General features: G+C 38.2%; 1 protein-coding gene across 3 annotated transcripts in view; it reads left to right on the forward strand.

The window, feature by feature from the left end:
- Window positions 1-5,215: 5,215 nt before the first annotated feature.
- Window positions 5,216-16,864, forward strand: part of nectin1a (nectin cell adhesion molecule 1a) — a 99,734-nt gene continuing 88,085 nt past the window's right edge. For all 3 annotated transcript variants that reach the window (XM_047606190.1, XM_047606191.1, XM_047606192.1), the window contains exon 1: window positions 5,216-5,457. In XM_047606190.1, coding sequence (XP_047462146.1) covers window positions 5,406-5,457 — 52 coding nt within the window. In that variant the 5' untranslated portion in view covers window positions 5,216-5,405. The remainder of the gene's footprint in view (window positions 5,458-16,864) is intronic.

The following is a 16,864-nucleotide window of genomic DNA, read 5'->3' on the forward strand; positions in this document are numbered from 1 at the left end:
GTTCAACCTTATAAAGAGCATGACTGACCAGCTCTGTCTGTCACATCCCATTTACCTCTTCCGCTTAAATTCCATCCTAAGCCCTTTTGAGCCTCTGCAAAACCATGTGAACGCCCGACTAGCCTAACACGCATCCCTTCAAGATCCACTATTCACCTCCGAATCAGGCGCAATAGCCACTCATTTCTGGTTCCACTTCCATCTCCGCCAGGTCCTGACCCGATCAGGGATACCCCACAATCGTTTCTCCGGCCTTTGTTTCGAATCGGAGCTACATCCACCGCTGCCAGCCAAGGCATACCCAACCACATCATAAAATTACTTGGAAGATGGACGTCCCGAGCCTACCCCAGCTACATTCACAACCACCCTGATGACATTAGAAGAGCCCATCTCCAACTCGCCACTACTAATTCTCTTGGGCGTCAAGGAGCCGGCACTTCCAGAGATATGCCCCCACCCTGAATCTCACTCCCCAGGTTCCAGCATTCACACTTTGGCCAACCGTGCACGATCAATATCACGCCATTCATCAGGTCATTTTCTCGACCCCTTTGTCCCCGTCTCCTCGACCCTTGACCCCTCACTTAATTTGAGTAAGAAACAAAAAGTGAAACAAGAATTGAAAAGCTAGTTTTGAGATTATTTGACTTGCATACAGTACTTGGAATGAGTGTTTCACCACTTATTTCAAGATATTTCTCACTTGCCTAATATGTATTTATTTTTCCTTTCTATTTTAAGAAATCTTACCAAGTGTGATTATTTTACTGCACTGGCAGGTTATTTCACTTAATTTTAGTCTATATCTGCTCAAACCAAGTATTTATATCTTATATTAAGACTATTAATTTTTGCATTGTAGAGAAGTCCTCTATGCATCCACTAACACATATGCCGTAAGGCTTCAACTTGTCATACTCGTCCACATGTCACACAATTTCCCTGTCTGTGATGAACAACTTTCTCTCCAACGTCCGAAGATTATGTACTTCTTCCAATAAGGTTAAAATCTCATATGACTTAGTATCTCGTAATTATAATTTAGTCTCTCATAATTATGACTTAGCTATGTCATAAGTTTGACTTAGTATCTCATAATATTTTTTCATCAAGTGGCGGAAATGGGCTTCCATAATATCAGAAGTCCATTAGGCACAGTAGGAGGTGACTTTTTTCACAAACATGGCATGTCCTTTTGACAACGATCCAGTGGATGAAGGTGCAGCATTACTGCGCAGAGTATTAAATAGTGGTCGTGAGTTGGTTATCAGATCGTGCATAGATGTTTTAGCATTTCCAGGCAATTATCTTTTTGAGCGGTACCATCAGAATCTGTTGGGCCAAAAGGAAAAAAGACATAAAAGACAAATAAATATTTGTATCAATAGGCTTAAAAAGATATCTACAGGCCTATTACAAAAGGTAAATAGTCCTGACTGACTGACTTTAACCAAGCTAGCAAGACCTGGGGTCCGTTTCACAAAGCAGGTTCAAAAAACTTTGAGTGAAATCCTTAACTCTGAGTTGATCTACTCTGAGATAGAAAACTTCCAAAAAGTTTCCTATTTCACCAACCTCGAATCAGAAATCCTAATGTCTCATAGTTTCAACACAGTTTTAGAAAGAAGTGCAACACCACTGCAGCTGCAAAAGAGAGGGAGATGGCGTGGGAGAACATTGCTGCTTGGATCGATGCGTAAGTTTAAATGTAGTCCTTTACAATCACAATAATATTACAGGGGAAAACTGCTTGAATGGTAGCCTAATTTATTTCATAAGTGCAATTTTGCAGGGGAGAAGCGCACTTGGCTTAAGATGAAATATAAAAACATTGTTCAAACAGGTCAGACCTCAGCTTGGGGGGACCTCATTTTGATCATGTCTTACACTGTAAAGTAAATATTAAGTGGCTATTTGACTATGCAGTTGTTTTATCCCCAACATAATGCTGTTTTCACACACATAAATGTCTTCTCATCTATATCATGTTGTGTTAAATAAATAAGCCTGTTTAAACTAACAGAGACTTCTACTGCCAACTGAAAGAAGGCAAATGGGTGGTGGCCCAGCACCGTCACCTCTAACAGAGGCAGAGGAGCCCTAAACCAGAATATTAGAAGGCCAGTGGCTGAGGGAATCCCTGGAGGGAGCTCATCCTTTTAGTCCACCCCCCAAGACACAAGTGCCTTCATAAAATGTAATAGGCCTATAGATATATTTTTCTAAGTGTATTTTTTTCTTTTGTCCCAACAGATTCTGAATGTACCGCTCAAAAAGATAATTGTCTGGAAATGCTAAAACATCTATGCGCGGTCTGATGACCATCTCCCGACTAATATTTAATTCTCTCCACATTAATGCTGCACCTTCATCCACAGGATTGTTGTGAAAAGGACATGCCATGTTCGTGAAAAAAGTCACCTCCTACTGTGCCTAATGGGACTTCTGATATAGCCTACTGACTGACTTTTTTATTCTTAATGATTTCTGACAGACGGCAGAACAAGGCTACGCCAAAACTCGCCTGCTAAATGAATGAAAGAAAGAGGAAATCAAGTGGCATGTGTGGCTGAAAGAGGGCGGAGACAGAGAGAAACTTGAGGTTCTTTGAGACCAGGTTAGGTTCATAGAGTCTGTTACTACAGTAAGTGACCGAGAGCTTAAGTTACTTCTCTCTTTGAAAAAAGGCTACAGTTACCCCTCTTTCTCTGGTTTGAGTTACCTCCCTTTGTGAAACGGAAAACTCAGAGTTTCCCTCATTTCAGGGTTAATAAACGCAGAGTTTTCACTAAACTTGCTTTGTGAAACGGACCCCAGGAGACAACACATGGAACACAAAGACACGACAGGGAACAAAAGGAAGGCAGGGCAATATATACACACAGGGGCAGAGGGCTGACAAGACGCAGGTGAGACAGATCTGGGCAATCACACGGGGAGAAACCAGTGAACATTCAAGGGCATATGAGCAAACACAACAGGAAATAAAGAAACTTGACAAAATAAAACAGGAAACTCAAAACATAATCATGAAATAAAAGACAGACACAGAACCATGACACATATACTGTATGCAGCAAAGATATAACCTTCTGTAGGACTTGGTAATATATAGTGTAGATGTCTTTTTTTGGTGATCAATATGTTACTAATGTTTGTTATGTTTGTAATTTATAGTAGTTTAAAATATGTACATGTAGACCGACAACTTAAACATTTATGTGAACAAAACAAAAATAGTAAACTCTGAAAGCTATTATCCAGAAAAAAAGTTCAATGTAACGTTTTAACAATATTGAAGTACAGTGTTGTTGGTCCTTACTTGTCATGGTGTGATACTGAAAGTATGGGGTCAGGGGAACTGGGATGGTAGCTTTCTGTCAGGATCTGTCGGGAGGATGGGTTCTACAGTTTAGGATCCCATCCTCTCCCACAGAATTTGGAGTGGAACTTGTTTGAACAACTCACTGTGTGAAGGTAGCTTCCACTATTTTACTATTTCATTGTTTCAAGATTCTCCAATGTCCTTTCAAAGACCAGCAGGTTTCTCTGCAGGAACCTTGGCAAATGGACATTTGTTGAACCCCCTTAAACTCAGCGCCATCACCGTCCCCTAAAAAATACATACAAACAAACAAGATTCCCTAAAATCACTACTTTCCTTGATTTGACCCACACTGGTTGATCTAAAAGCTAACTTATATCAATATATATGGGTCAAATTTGTTCAGTGTTCAGGGTACCAACATTTGTAGCACCTGTTCAAAATTCTGTAACAACAATAATAATAAGACAAAGACTATTTACTATTTAGACATTCTAAATAGATTTGTAGTTTACAATTTGCTATAGACACTGTTAAAACTGATCCAGAACAACAATTTCACAGCATAAAATAAGTTAAGAGCAATATGTATGGGAACAACATCCCATTCAAACAGTCTTATAAATGCTTGGCTAAAAGTTAACAGTGAGGCTACTTAACATCAGTATGAGACATCTAAGCCATTTAGCCATTTAGGACAATTAAATGCACAAGCAGGTAAATTGTATTACATTTAGTGCATACAGTACAGTATACCACCGATTCACCTATTGTGTTACATACTAACAAGTACAACAAACAAATAAGCACTTAAAGTTGAGAAATTGTGTTTTATGATTGAAATAATGAAATCTGAATATAAAATATAAAGATATAAAGTTTTAATTTGGAATATATATATATATGTTTTTGTGGTTGTCTGCAAAAACAAAACAATGCAATGCATTTATATAATTATAAGGACATTTTAATTTAATTCACGGTGATCATCATTACTTGGCACTGAATATGAAGTTTCAAATGCAACGTAACAGAGTTACGGTGCAACCCACCGATCGCCGTTCAGGTGTCATGGTCTTATCCACTTTTGATCTTTCCATTCCCGGTTTATTTAAATACAACTTGATGAATAAAAGTGCGCTTGATAAACTTTGTCAACTGTGGAAAGAGCGATAGTCTCTGTCTAAAGAGTGACAGTCATTACAAGTAAGGCACAGAACGTCAGTTTCACTAGGAGGATTGAGCCAGGGCATCAGTGCCACACAAGGGATCCACCCTAGTGGTCACAAAGTGTCAGTGCCACTGGAAAGATCCTGATGATTAGTCACAGGGCGTCAGTGTGAGCCATTGAGTGGCTTCACATCCAGAAGTCACAGAGGAGTCACAGAGGAGTCACAGGGCGTCAGTGCCACTGGGAGGATCCAGGCCTTATCGGAGGAGAAAAAATGCCGTCAGATACTGCCAGGTATTTAATCAGACCTTTGCAGATGAACATACTAATGATTGATTTAATTATTTCGTCCCTCTAAACGGGCGAATAGTTCAGCGACACCTTGCGCTCTAACGTCTGTCCAAACTTTGAATTATAGCACATCCTGTGCTATGTGACAAGTAACAGAGAATAAGCACAAATCAAAAGTCTCAAAACCATAGAAACTCGACACCAGCTGTGTGTGTATGTGTGTGTGCAATACATACAATTTGTGTGTAACTTCTTTTTCTTTCCAATTGTTCACAGCAGCGTGCTCTCAGTTTACTCAGCTCAGCTCTCACACAATGACAGATATCAGTCAGTCAGTATCGGGATTAGGCTATCTCGGAAATAATCTGCCCACGCCTTAATCTGCTTTATCCCCGCCGAGCCTCAGTCTAATAGAGACTGTTGCAACTCCACTACCAGTCACGGGAGGAGGGGTAGGCACAAAAAGTGACACAAGGCTCAATTTTGAGAGGATATTTGCATACTAACATTTTGTAAAGAAGAGGGTGTGCGCTCGATTTTCACTGAGATATGTGACTGGATATGTTCACTCTGGGAATTTAACCACAGTGAGAAGCTGGCAGCGCTGGTTTGGACATGGAAAAAACTGGACTTTGGATATTTCTGATAATAACTTGGGTTGTTCCAGGTAAGCTGGTTTGCTTTTATCAGTGATGGTGTGAGACTAGAGCTTGTGCACCTAAGTGAATAAACGTGACGGATTTTTCAGTAATCACTGTTCACCATGTCTCAGTATTCCCTGTTGCTAAAACATCTCACTTTCAGTAGTTATGCTATTATTTATAAATATATATATATGACAATTTAAAAATTAACGTTACATATCCAATAAGAGATGCCTCACTTTCATTTTATCATGATCATTTTTTAATTTCTTTCATGTCAAACCCTTAATAATGTTTTATATGTTCTTGTTCTTAATGAATAAACTATGTAGCCTTCTATTGCTTTATTGATCTGCAATAAACTATTAATGAGGGCAGGTTGGGAAAAATCATTTTGGATTCTAAGATTCATCTGAGCAGTGACAACCGGAGGTTGTCTCTCTAAGGGGTTTAGGATGTTTATGTGTAAGAATGCTATAGTTCATTTCATTTCCATAAAGGTCTGTTCACTTTTTCACTTTTGCTTTAACACATAAATTATGTCGTAACAAAAGCGAATGTGGCAGTATATGGATGCGCTGAGCTGTTGTCTCATCTGGTATGATTGCTTTTTCACTCTGTCAGTGACAAGCCAAGTCGATGAGAGTCGTTTAGTAATTTGTCGTTGTGCACATATGTGTGCATATGTTCTTCTAGTCTAGTCCAAAGCCATGTGTGTAGGACTGTCATGCTGAAGGACTGAGCAGTGGATTAGAGCTACACAGGGAGCATTAGGGAGTAACATGACTGCTGCCAAGTCGCAGCCTGCTGACTGTTTGCTGTGGTGTATCCATCTTGCAGAATGCCTTCACAGGTCGGTCAGCTCCTGTGGGGTGTCAACAGGCTGATGTTCTGGCTATCACAAGCTGTCGCAGCTTTGTTTCCCCCCACATATAAGTTTGAAATCCACCACAGAAAAGGCTGACTAAAACCAGGAGACGCGAATTTTAGAGTAATCCACTACACATAGACGCTGATCCACAGACATAATCCAGCACAAACACACAGTCCTTCTGTCCTCTCCAGCTTTTGTTTGCCTCTTTCCCCAGCATCTGCCAGTGTGAGGACTTTTCCTCCTCCTTCCTTGTCTCTCAGTTGATCTTTCTCCACATCTATATTTCTTTAATTTCTCCCTCTTGACTTTTCTGTATTCTGTCTCAAACCATCATGTGGCCATCATCATAATCCCATGAGCTGCCCGCTAAACACCAGCCAAGTGTACACTCCATATTCCTGCAGTACCACAGAGATTAGACATCCAAATGCATATTTGTGTTTTGTATATGCACACAGAAACAAAGATAATACATTTAGGGGAACAATTAGATAAAAATGTATTACATTGTCCATTTTAACATTGCAAACCTGGTGAATATATCATTTTCTACAGTGCATTACCAAAAGTCAGCTTTGTTAGCTACAATACTGTTATGTGCTAGAGTTGCATCATGCATTTTCACTGCAGGTTTTCCTGCATTCTAAATTACAAGGCCAAAGACGAAAACGGGGTGTAATCCCAAATCAGTCACAGATTAATGGCCTAAAAAATAAACTGTTAATCTTTCCTCTTTCTCTGTGTTTTTCTTATCTATTGTCAGTCATTTCTTTGCGAGTGAAGTTGGAGGAAGATGTAGAAAGATTTTTTCAGCTCTACATGGAAATTTATGAGCAGCATCTCTGTAGACAGTGACATCAGTGTCATATTTTTAATTAGACACATGCTGTACTTGTAAATTCCTAAAATAACATTCACTCTGCTCTTTTTGAAATTCATGTCCATTTCATTAGTGATGTTTAATTTCTTTTGAACATTGTATGTACATTAGTCCAACACAACAGCTCAAAGATTCAGTGTGGATGTCCTCTGTTTGCATTTATTGACCCTTTATAAGATCATTGATATACTTGGAAATGTCAACTCTTGAGTGTTACTGTAGAGCATACAAAGACTTTTTACTTTTGTGAAAATTTTACAAAAGTTTTCATGCAGAAAATCAAGGTCATTGAAGTTACCACATATGGTTTCTTGCTCTTAAGTTGTAAAAAGTGTAAACATGTATTTTAGACAATTAGAACATAAATACTAATTCAGACACTTGTCAACCTACACATTATCACATTAGACAACATTAGGACAATTCTTCATGGAGCCCAATAAAACAGTTATGCTCAGTATTCATGCAGATGTGGACCTTGGAGACTACATTTCACCTGAGATTTGCACTGATCTTCTCTGAATGACTTGGTGAAAACCACATGCTTCTCAACCTCAGTGAGAGGCACAGGGACACAATTTAAAATTTGTCCAGAATTTACCAAATATGTCTCCTCAACAGATAAAGGGTTAACATACTGAAACAACAGAATTCTTCTTAAATAGCAATGATTAATTAATTAGTTGTAACAAAATGGCACAGTTTGACTGGTTCCTCATAGTTCCTTCCTTTTCCAGACTATGTGCAGTGAACTGCACTTTTTTTTTTTTTTTACAAAGAAGACAGATAGATTTCTGGAATCTGTGGTGGGCATTTCCCAATATTATCAGAATTCTTATGCTTAACAAATGACCTGGTCATTAACTGTCTCTCAAGTTTTAATATATGACTATTTTTTAGTCTCTTATTATTATTATTATTATTATTATTATTATTTATAATCATCAAGGAAAAACTCGCTTTTAACAGAAACAAACCTTGAGAAAAGGAATTAGATAAACACAAATTTGAGACAATACATCTGAGTAAAGCATACATATAAAATCTAAGGAAAATGGAGATGGGGACACACAACTATTAACATACTGTGGCCTATAGCAACAACAACTAAGGGTGTAAAAATGGAGTGTCATATAATGATGCAGAAAAATGGAGGGTACCCATTCATTGTATAAACATGGAGCATTACACCACGCAGAGTTGCATTCGCTTTTGAAACAATATTGCCTGAGCTTGCCTGGATTATGAATTATTTTCTTGTGGACCGATGAGGTAATTTCCTGTACTCTAAACAATAGAAGAATGTAAATGAAAAAGACAAAGACTGGAGAAATGTGGGGCAAACTGGTTACTGTAGAAAAGTATGTGTGGGTGTGTGTCTATGTGGGTCAGAGAAGTAGTTCTCTGTCTCTTCTGGCCTCATTTTAAATTCCTAATCAGCTCAGCAAAATAGCTCAAGGGGGGATACTGTGTGTGTGTGTGTGTGTGTGTGTGTGTGTGTGTGTGTGTGTGTGTGTGTACCTGTGTGTGGTAATTCAACATCATTTTGGAGGATGTAGTTTGTGGTGCTGTTAGACTTAGACAGACTTTAATGATCCACGAGGGAAATTACTTTGTCACCCTAACTTTGTTGCACATAAAAGTAAACAACACAAGAAGATTAAAACAAATGAGACCAAATTAATTAAAAAAAAAACAACAACAAAAAAAAAACAATGTAATCAAAAAAATTACAGAATTAGACCTATATACAAGTTGGCAAAAACAGTGTCTGAGGTGTTCAGCCGTTTGACCAGTTGCATAGAAACAGCGGCATGGATCGTGTCGAATGGTGTCTCCTTGTACTTGTGAGGGAGGGATGTAAATTCGAACGGATCATGTCTTCCCATAGAGTCTAAATCCGGGCACAGATGTACTGTGGTCCAATGAACCACATCAAAGCACTTCTCATGACAGACTTCCTGTGGGTTCCATCAAGCGCACACAGTCCATCAGTCCCACTGCCGAAGACCTCACAATCCCCTTGAGGACAGATGGCACTGCCGACCCAAAGCTCCTTCTCCGCTCGTCAACCACCAACTCCAGCTTGTAATCCCCAGGACTTCTTTGGAGGTTTAGCTGGAATCTCAGCCTGGTATCCAAAGCACTCAGGCCTCACTCTGGGCACCTCAGGGGACATGGACAACGCTAGCAGCTGATAGCAGGAACACACCACCGGACACAACGGCCGATCCACCGAACTCCACAGCCAATGACCAACGACACAGCCAAAATAGTAAAAGTCCAGAGAAAAACAAAATAAAAAAAATAAAAGTCAAAAATGACCAAAAACCATTTTGATTGGTTCAAGACACAGAAAAAAATAAAACAACAAAAAACAACCATTAACACACTAAGAACAACCTAAAAAGGTTATTCTTCACGGAGCTACCGGCAACATGCAGCCACTCTTTCAGTTGCATTTTTCAAAATAAATAAATAAATAAAAATTAAACACCATAGAAAATTGAGGCCTTTAGCCTCACCCACTACAGAAATACAATTCAAAGGTGAAAACACACAGCTCTGGATAACATTTTCTGAATACCTTAACTTTCATTAAGCTAAGCTTTGTTGCAGGACTTTTACAATGCATTTGTTTTTACTGCATGAACTAGCAAGTAGGTGTACCTTATGTCAACTTCTACACAAACACATATGCACAGGGATGCCAAGTAGCCATAATGTGTCACAGATTTCCTTCCATAAGACATCATTTTGAAGGAATGTTTTGCTACCGTAAAAGAATTTATGATTATACATTTTCAGTAACGTTTAACCAAGACTTGCTTAGCATAAAGACTAGAAACAAGAAAAAGAGTTAGCCTGGCTTCATACAACAGTAACTTAATCTTCTCCAAGTACTCCTAAAATGTATTATTCAAACAAGCTATCAATCTTCTCAGAGTATTTCCCAAAATGTAAGCCCTGTATCCTTACCAGGCTTCACCTGGTACAATAAAAGCAATAAATAAATCTTGTACTGTAGGTATTTACATACTGATAAAATTGTTCAACAACAAAGCAAAGACACTGCACTGTAAAAAAAAAAAAAATTGCAAAAAAAATGTAAATTTCTGGCAGCAGGGGCGCCATAAAAATACCATAAAATAACAGAAAATTAATTTCTCGTAAAAATACAGTTATTTTCCATAATCTAAGTACTTGTAATTTTAACAAGATATTGCCGTATTTTCAGGATGTTTTAACGTTTAATTAGAAACATTTTCACATTTTAAAACAAATCACCTAGACATATGGTAAATAAATGTTGTATTACTAACAATAACGCTTAAATTTACAGAAATGTACTGTTATTAATTGGTTTTAATGACATTATTTTATGGGAAGAGATTGTATAATAATTCATATTTGATGTAATAGTATGAGACACAAAATAATGTGATTAATCTTTCAAAACACGTCAAAAAACTGTTGCAAAACTAGATATTTGGTTAGATTGCAAGAATTTACTGTTAATTTTAGAAAACATCAAATGGATATTTAATTGTTTTACATTGTTTTTAACGTTTAATTACAAACATTTTACATTTAAAAATAATGAAATTACCCAGACAGCAAATTAACATTGTAATATGAATTATAATACTTAAAGTTACAGAAATGTGCTCTTATTAGTTGTTTTAATGGCATTATTTTATTTAAAAAGGCTGTAGGCTATATAAGATTAGATGTAATATAACAGTATACAACAATTTGACCTTTTCAAAACATAAGAACATGAGAAAAAATGAGACCAAGCTGAACAAGAACAGCTACAATTTCCCATTCTCCGTATTTTTATTCAACTGTAGCAGGTAGCCATTATTACAGCAATATTAAAAAATCTATTCAATTAAAATGACTGGTTCTGAAACAAAAACAAAACCAAAACAAAATTCAACTGAACTGGTAATGAAAGAAAAACGTTAAAAAAAAAAAACACGGTAATTCGAAACTTGGTGAAACGTCACTGGAAATGAATCCATACTCTATACCAGGGGTCGGCAACCCTCAACACTCAAAGAGCCATTTGGAAAGGAAACACTGGGAGCCACAAAACCCCTTTGACATCTAAAATGAAGATAACACTGCATATATTGTTTTCACCTCTATGCTAGGCCCACAGTGTGTTGCATTTATGAAATGAAATAACTGCTACAGAGAAAACGAAATTGCATTATGAATACATAACGGGGATTTATCCATGGTTGGCTTACCTGGGGTTGAAAAGTTCAATAAATAGCGGGCTGGACCTGCCGGCAGGTGTCGCACGTCAGCAGTTGTGGCGTATATTTTGTGCAACAAAAAATTAAATACATTTTATTTTAATGTTAAAAGATCACCATCAATTCAAATTTAGAATTATATTTAAAAAACTAATGCACTAAAATAAAAATACATTTGAATTAAATACTCAACAGCAACTAGTAAATGAGCTGCAATGCACTGTGGGAGTTCAGTGTTTTTTGGTTGATGTTACAACCATGAGTGTGGTGTGTCATTCAGTTGTTGTGTAACTCTCGCTCGTTCACTGATGAGTGACTAGTTGCCGCTATTCTGAGGCAGTTAGTTAGCGTGAAAAAGTGAACGGCTTTGATCAGCGTCCTTGCTCCACACCGCTCGCTGCAGAGAGCTGCAACAGAGGAACCAAAGAGTCGCATGCGGCTCCGTAGCCGTGGGTTGCAGACCCCTGCTCTATACAGTTGACGATGTGTGGTGTCCATACTTGAACTACTTGTTGATCGTAGTGAAGTTGCAGTTTCTGAGCTGTAACCACCTGAAGAGAAGACAGAAAATAATAGCGGTTATTAAATAATAACAGCTAATAACAGTTTAAGAGGCAGGACCAGGATAAAGGTGGAAGAATATACAGCCTTTTCCAACACCACAGCAGTCACACGAGTCCCAAAAGAGTAATTGTGTGCAACAGATGCATGTACTCACCAGAGAGGGGCATCTGGTCAGACTGTGTTACTGGACTTGTACTGGTACTGGCTCTGCTCAACTGTTGGTTGCTTTGGCCGCTTGGAGGACTGTCCAAGACATGTTGTTGGCCTTATTAAAGGACAGATAGTAGTAATATTTAAACACAGACATCACATAGCTCAATGTGGGTATATTATTACCTAACATAATTCTATCCTCAGTAGCCATTGATATATTTTAAACTGTTCCATTCTCAATATAATGCAGTACACCACCACTAAGACCCATTATGAAATCAATGATGAACAAGGTGTCGTGTATAGTCATCACCTTTTTCAAAACATCAACAAAAATGTAGAGAAGATTCTTTGAAGTATAATTCATAGTAGAACTGCTGTATTGGACTGCATTGATTAGTGCAGGTGGACCTAATAAGTAGATTTTGACTATGCACATTTTTTTAATGTGAAAGTTTATTCTGTACAAACTGAAACACATAATTGTCTTTTTGAGACGTGACAGACGTTTCCTGGCTTCAACTGGTCTGAGGACAGAAAGGAGGTCACTCTCCTGCAGGTAGCTCAGGTCCTCAACTCCTAAACATTGCAGATGCTCCAGCAAAGGCTCAGGGTCTCTCAGTTTAGGCACTGATTTGATGAAAGACAGAAGCGGACTCTCTGCATCCATGACTAGGAGGACTAGAAGGGATGAAAAATACTGTTACTGTCAGATTTTAATCTTTCAAACTCCAGATGACTCTGAGTCAACAATGCTATGCTTAAGTGAAATTACTCTTGTCCCACAAAGCTTGTACACATGCAAATGGTAATAATCTAGTTTCTGCTCAGGCTTCCAACATTTCATGCTTGTTTCACTTCATACAATGCAAATGCTGGCACATAGGACACATCATGAGGTGTAACAATACAGTATACATGCTGGTCCTGCATCACAAGCATGAGCTGAATCTGTCTGAATTCAAGTGCCTCACCTTGGTTTAAACACAGAAAGACCCTTTTTGTACTGAGTGCCACTGCTTCACTGTACAGTTCAGCATGGAAAGGAGTGGAGTTCTTAACCACAAAATTATGCCATGAAATCAACTCTCACCACTTATCTGCAGAAAGAAAGAAAAAAATCCTATCCTAGCCAGAAATCATGACATTTCAAGACACGCAGTAAAAGTTATGGCCAAAAAATTTGAAAAAAAAAAAAATGTAGAAGAGGGTTAATAATCGATTATTGTTCATTGTTGCAGCTCTAAACAAATATTGTTCCTCTTTCTCTCCGCCTGTGTCAGACAGTTCACAAAAGTAAACGTAATGACTCACTGTTAAGTGCTAAGCTAACGTTAGCGTAAATAAAATAAAAAGTGGTTGGTCTGGCTGACTACTAATAGTCATAGATATATATCTATGACTAACACTGGCAGACACTACGTGAAGACGCCACCGCCGCCGTCGGCCATGCTTTTGTCATCGTAGTTAGCTAACATTTCAATTGATGACATGCTAGCGGATTCGTTTTGTCGACTGAGTAAAGTCAGAGGCATGGTGGTAAATAAAGCTAATACTACTAAGCTTCAGTTTGATACTTGCCTTCTGCCTTCGTCCTTCCTCCAGCCTCGACATTAGCTGCTGTTTGCTCCAAGTTTCTGTAACCAAACGGGAACAGCCGCGTGGTGGTTGTTGACCTTGTTAAGCGTAACGTCAAAGACGGATGTTCAGTGTCCCAACATCCCAACTGTCTTCTTCTTCTTCTTCTCCAACCGTTTCTGTTGACCAATCCAAACGGGACCCGTGCTTTTCAAAGCACGCACTCCAAAGACATGTCGCGTTCACGTTTTTGTCTTTTGTGTTTGTGCAGGGAGACGTTGCAGCAGTAAAATGTCTCCTGATTAAACGTGTTTTGTTCAGACATGCTGTGAAATAATTCAAGACGTTGTGATTTACATTGGATTGTATATATATATACACACACACAATAGCCTACAGTGTTACATAGTTATTTTACTTATTATTATATTCATTTCTCAGTAATTTTAAATGACATTTTTAAGTTTTAAGTTTTGTTTAAGTTTACAGTTTATTCCATTAAATAACAGACCAATATTTGTAAAATTACGATACACGTGTGGATACATTTTAACAATAAATATCTCTATTTCTAATTAATTATTTTTATTATTAAAATACATAATTAATCTGTAAAAATAATCTGTAAAATTCCGTTAATTACAATTTTTTTTTACAGTGTGTGTCACGTTGGTGGGTTTTAAGGGTGGTTCCAAATGCAGGACAAAAATGGCCTGGGTACAAACCAAGTTTTAAACACGAAACTCAACTAAAAGTGCTGCTGAGATGATCAGTAATCAAAACATGGCAATGTGATGGCGACATGGCAGGAAGGCAAAAAACATGGTACCAAGAACACAGAAACATGGGCAGGGAACAAAGAATCATGGTGACTTGACATAGGGACAAAAACGACGCGACAGGGAGCAAAAGGAAAGGCAGGCTATATATACACGCATGGGTAGAGGGATGACAAGACGGGCGAAAGTAATGAGGGCAGAGCACACAAGGAGAAAACCAATAACCAATCAAGGAAGACACGGGGAGTAACAAAACAGGAAACTCAAAACTTGCTCATGAAAAAACACAAACTAAATCGGGCCATGACACACTGCTGTTTTAATAATGAAAGTGTTTGTGTGGAAATTGCATTTCAAATCCTCCCAAGTGGGTGGCACAGCGGCTCGGGGGTTAGCACTGATGCCTCCAAGTGAGAAGGTCTGGGTGGAGTTTGCATGTTCTCCCTGTGTCTGCGTGGGTTTTCTCCGGGTACTCCGGTTTCCTCCCACCTCAAAGACTATGAAGCAAATCGTGACCAAAATTTAAATTCAAATGCATTTGCAGAAATGCTTTTTCATTTTAAGAATGTGACTGCATTATTTGACTCATTAATAAAATTAATAATCAATCATCCTATTTGCATTTTCTTCTTCAAGACTGCTCATTCTTTCACTTAATTAAAATGAAAAAGAAAAAGACATTTGAGATTTAATTTTCAAAATATGCCCCAGCAAATAGATACCAAAATTCAATTTGAAATGTAAAATTTGAACATTCAAATGCATTTACTGAAATGCTTTTTCATTTTAAGAATGTGGCTGCATTATTTGACTCATTAATAAAATTAATAATCAATCATCCTATTTGCATTTTCATTTTCTTCTTCAAGACTGCTCATTTTATATAATAGTCAAAAAGAAAACAAACAGGACATTGCTTTTTCGTTTTCGTGGTCTGCCCCGCAAAATGCTGCCCAAAATTCCAAAACGAAAAAGCAATCTGAGCGGCGCAGAAGAGTGACGTCAGCCGGTCTTCTTCAGCTCCCTGCTGACCATGCTACCCATCTAATACGGTAGGGGGCAGTGTGCACATTTGCTTTATAGACACATCACACATCGTGGCGCTACCTGGGATTGTGAAAACACTATTAGAATTAGCTGCCCAGGTGGATTCTAATATTATATGTGAGTCTGATGCCCGTGACCCAGCTGAACAGGTCATAGAGAGCTTGGCTGCATACTCTGCCGTCACCGATTCAGACGTTAATGAGGTTGCCTTAATTAACCTCTCTGGATGCTATGGAGCCTCAAAGGGGACGAGGACGACCAACCATTAACATCCCGTTCAAGGCAATAGAAAACTACTTATTAAATGCTTTCAAAGTGAAGGAAACAGCGGAGCTGTTTGGCGTAGGCCACCAGACCATCTGTAGGAGGATGCAAAGCAACGGATTGAGGTAACAGACTCCTTATTAGTATTATTTGTAAAGGGATCGTGTTCACAACCTCCTACAGATGGTCTGGTAAATATTCTTTAGTTGATCTTGAACATACATTCTTATATAAAATCAATAACAGCTGTTACTCATAGGTGTGAACTTTTAAAAACACAAACACAAGTTTTATGGTTTAAAAGCAAAATATTTCAGAAAAAACATTTTGTTATGGGTAGTTGTCCACACGCAGAGCGTACTACAACTTTATTACACTTTATTATCCTAAATACTGTAATCTACTTCCCTGCTGGCCAGCTTACCTCCAAATGACCCACACAGACACACAAAAGGCCTTCATGAAAGTGAGCATTGTACAGCATAGTGACCTCCTGCTCAAATACAAAACAATTCAGTTTATTAAAGTAATTCATATAGCTAAGCTTGTCTGTCATATTTCTGATGATTGTGGCCACAAACAAATCTATTCATTTGCTGACATCATGAACTCTTCACAGTACCATAGATTTTCTCTGTGACTTTGTGCATGCTTAGATCTCATAATTTGATGGTCAAAGTTAAAATTCATTCTGACAGCATTCTATGCCTGAGTGCTTCTGAGTACACTGACTTGATAGCATCTGGTCTTATCAAACCAAACTTCGTATGGTGAGGAAATCCATTTCAGTTGGAGTACTGGTTCTAAAAGTGATATGAAGACTGAGGACATGGGAGAACCAAGATCGGATCCTTAGGGCCCACCACACATTCAGCTTTATATAAGAATCTGTATGATGTAAGGAGAGTTGATGACATGTGAGTGGAGAAACAGATGTAAAGATAATTTACTGGTCTTTCTTTGCCAGAAAGAATGTGTAACCATTCTATCAGATTTTTCTTTGTCTTCTAAACTTGGCCTCTA

The sequence above is a fragment of the Mugil cephalus genome, chromosome 15 (genome assembly GCF_022458985.1).
Source record: "Mugil cephalus isolate CIBA_MC_2020 chromosome 15, CIBA_Mcephalus_1.1, whole genome shotgun sequence".
NCBI lineage: Eukaryota > Metazoa > Chordata > Actinopteri > Mugiliformes > Mugilidae > Mugil > Mugil cephalus.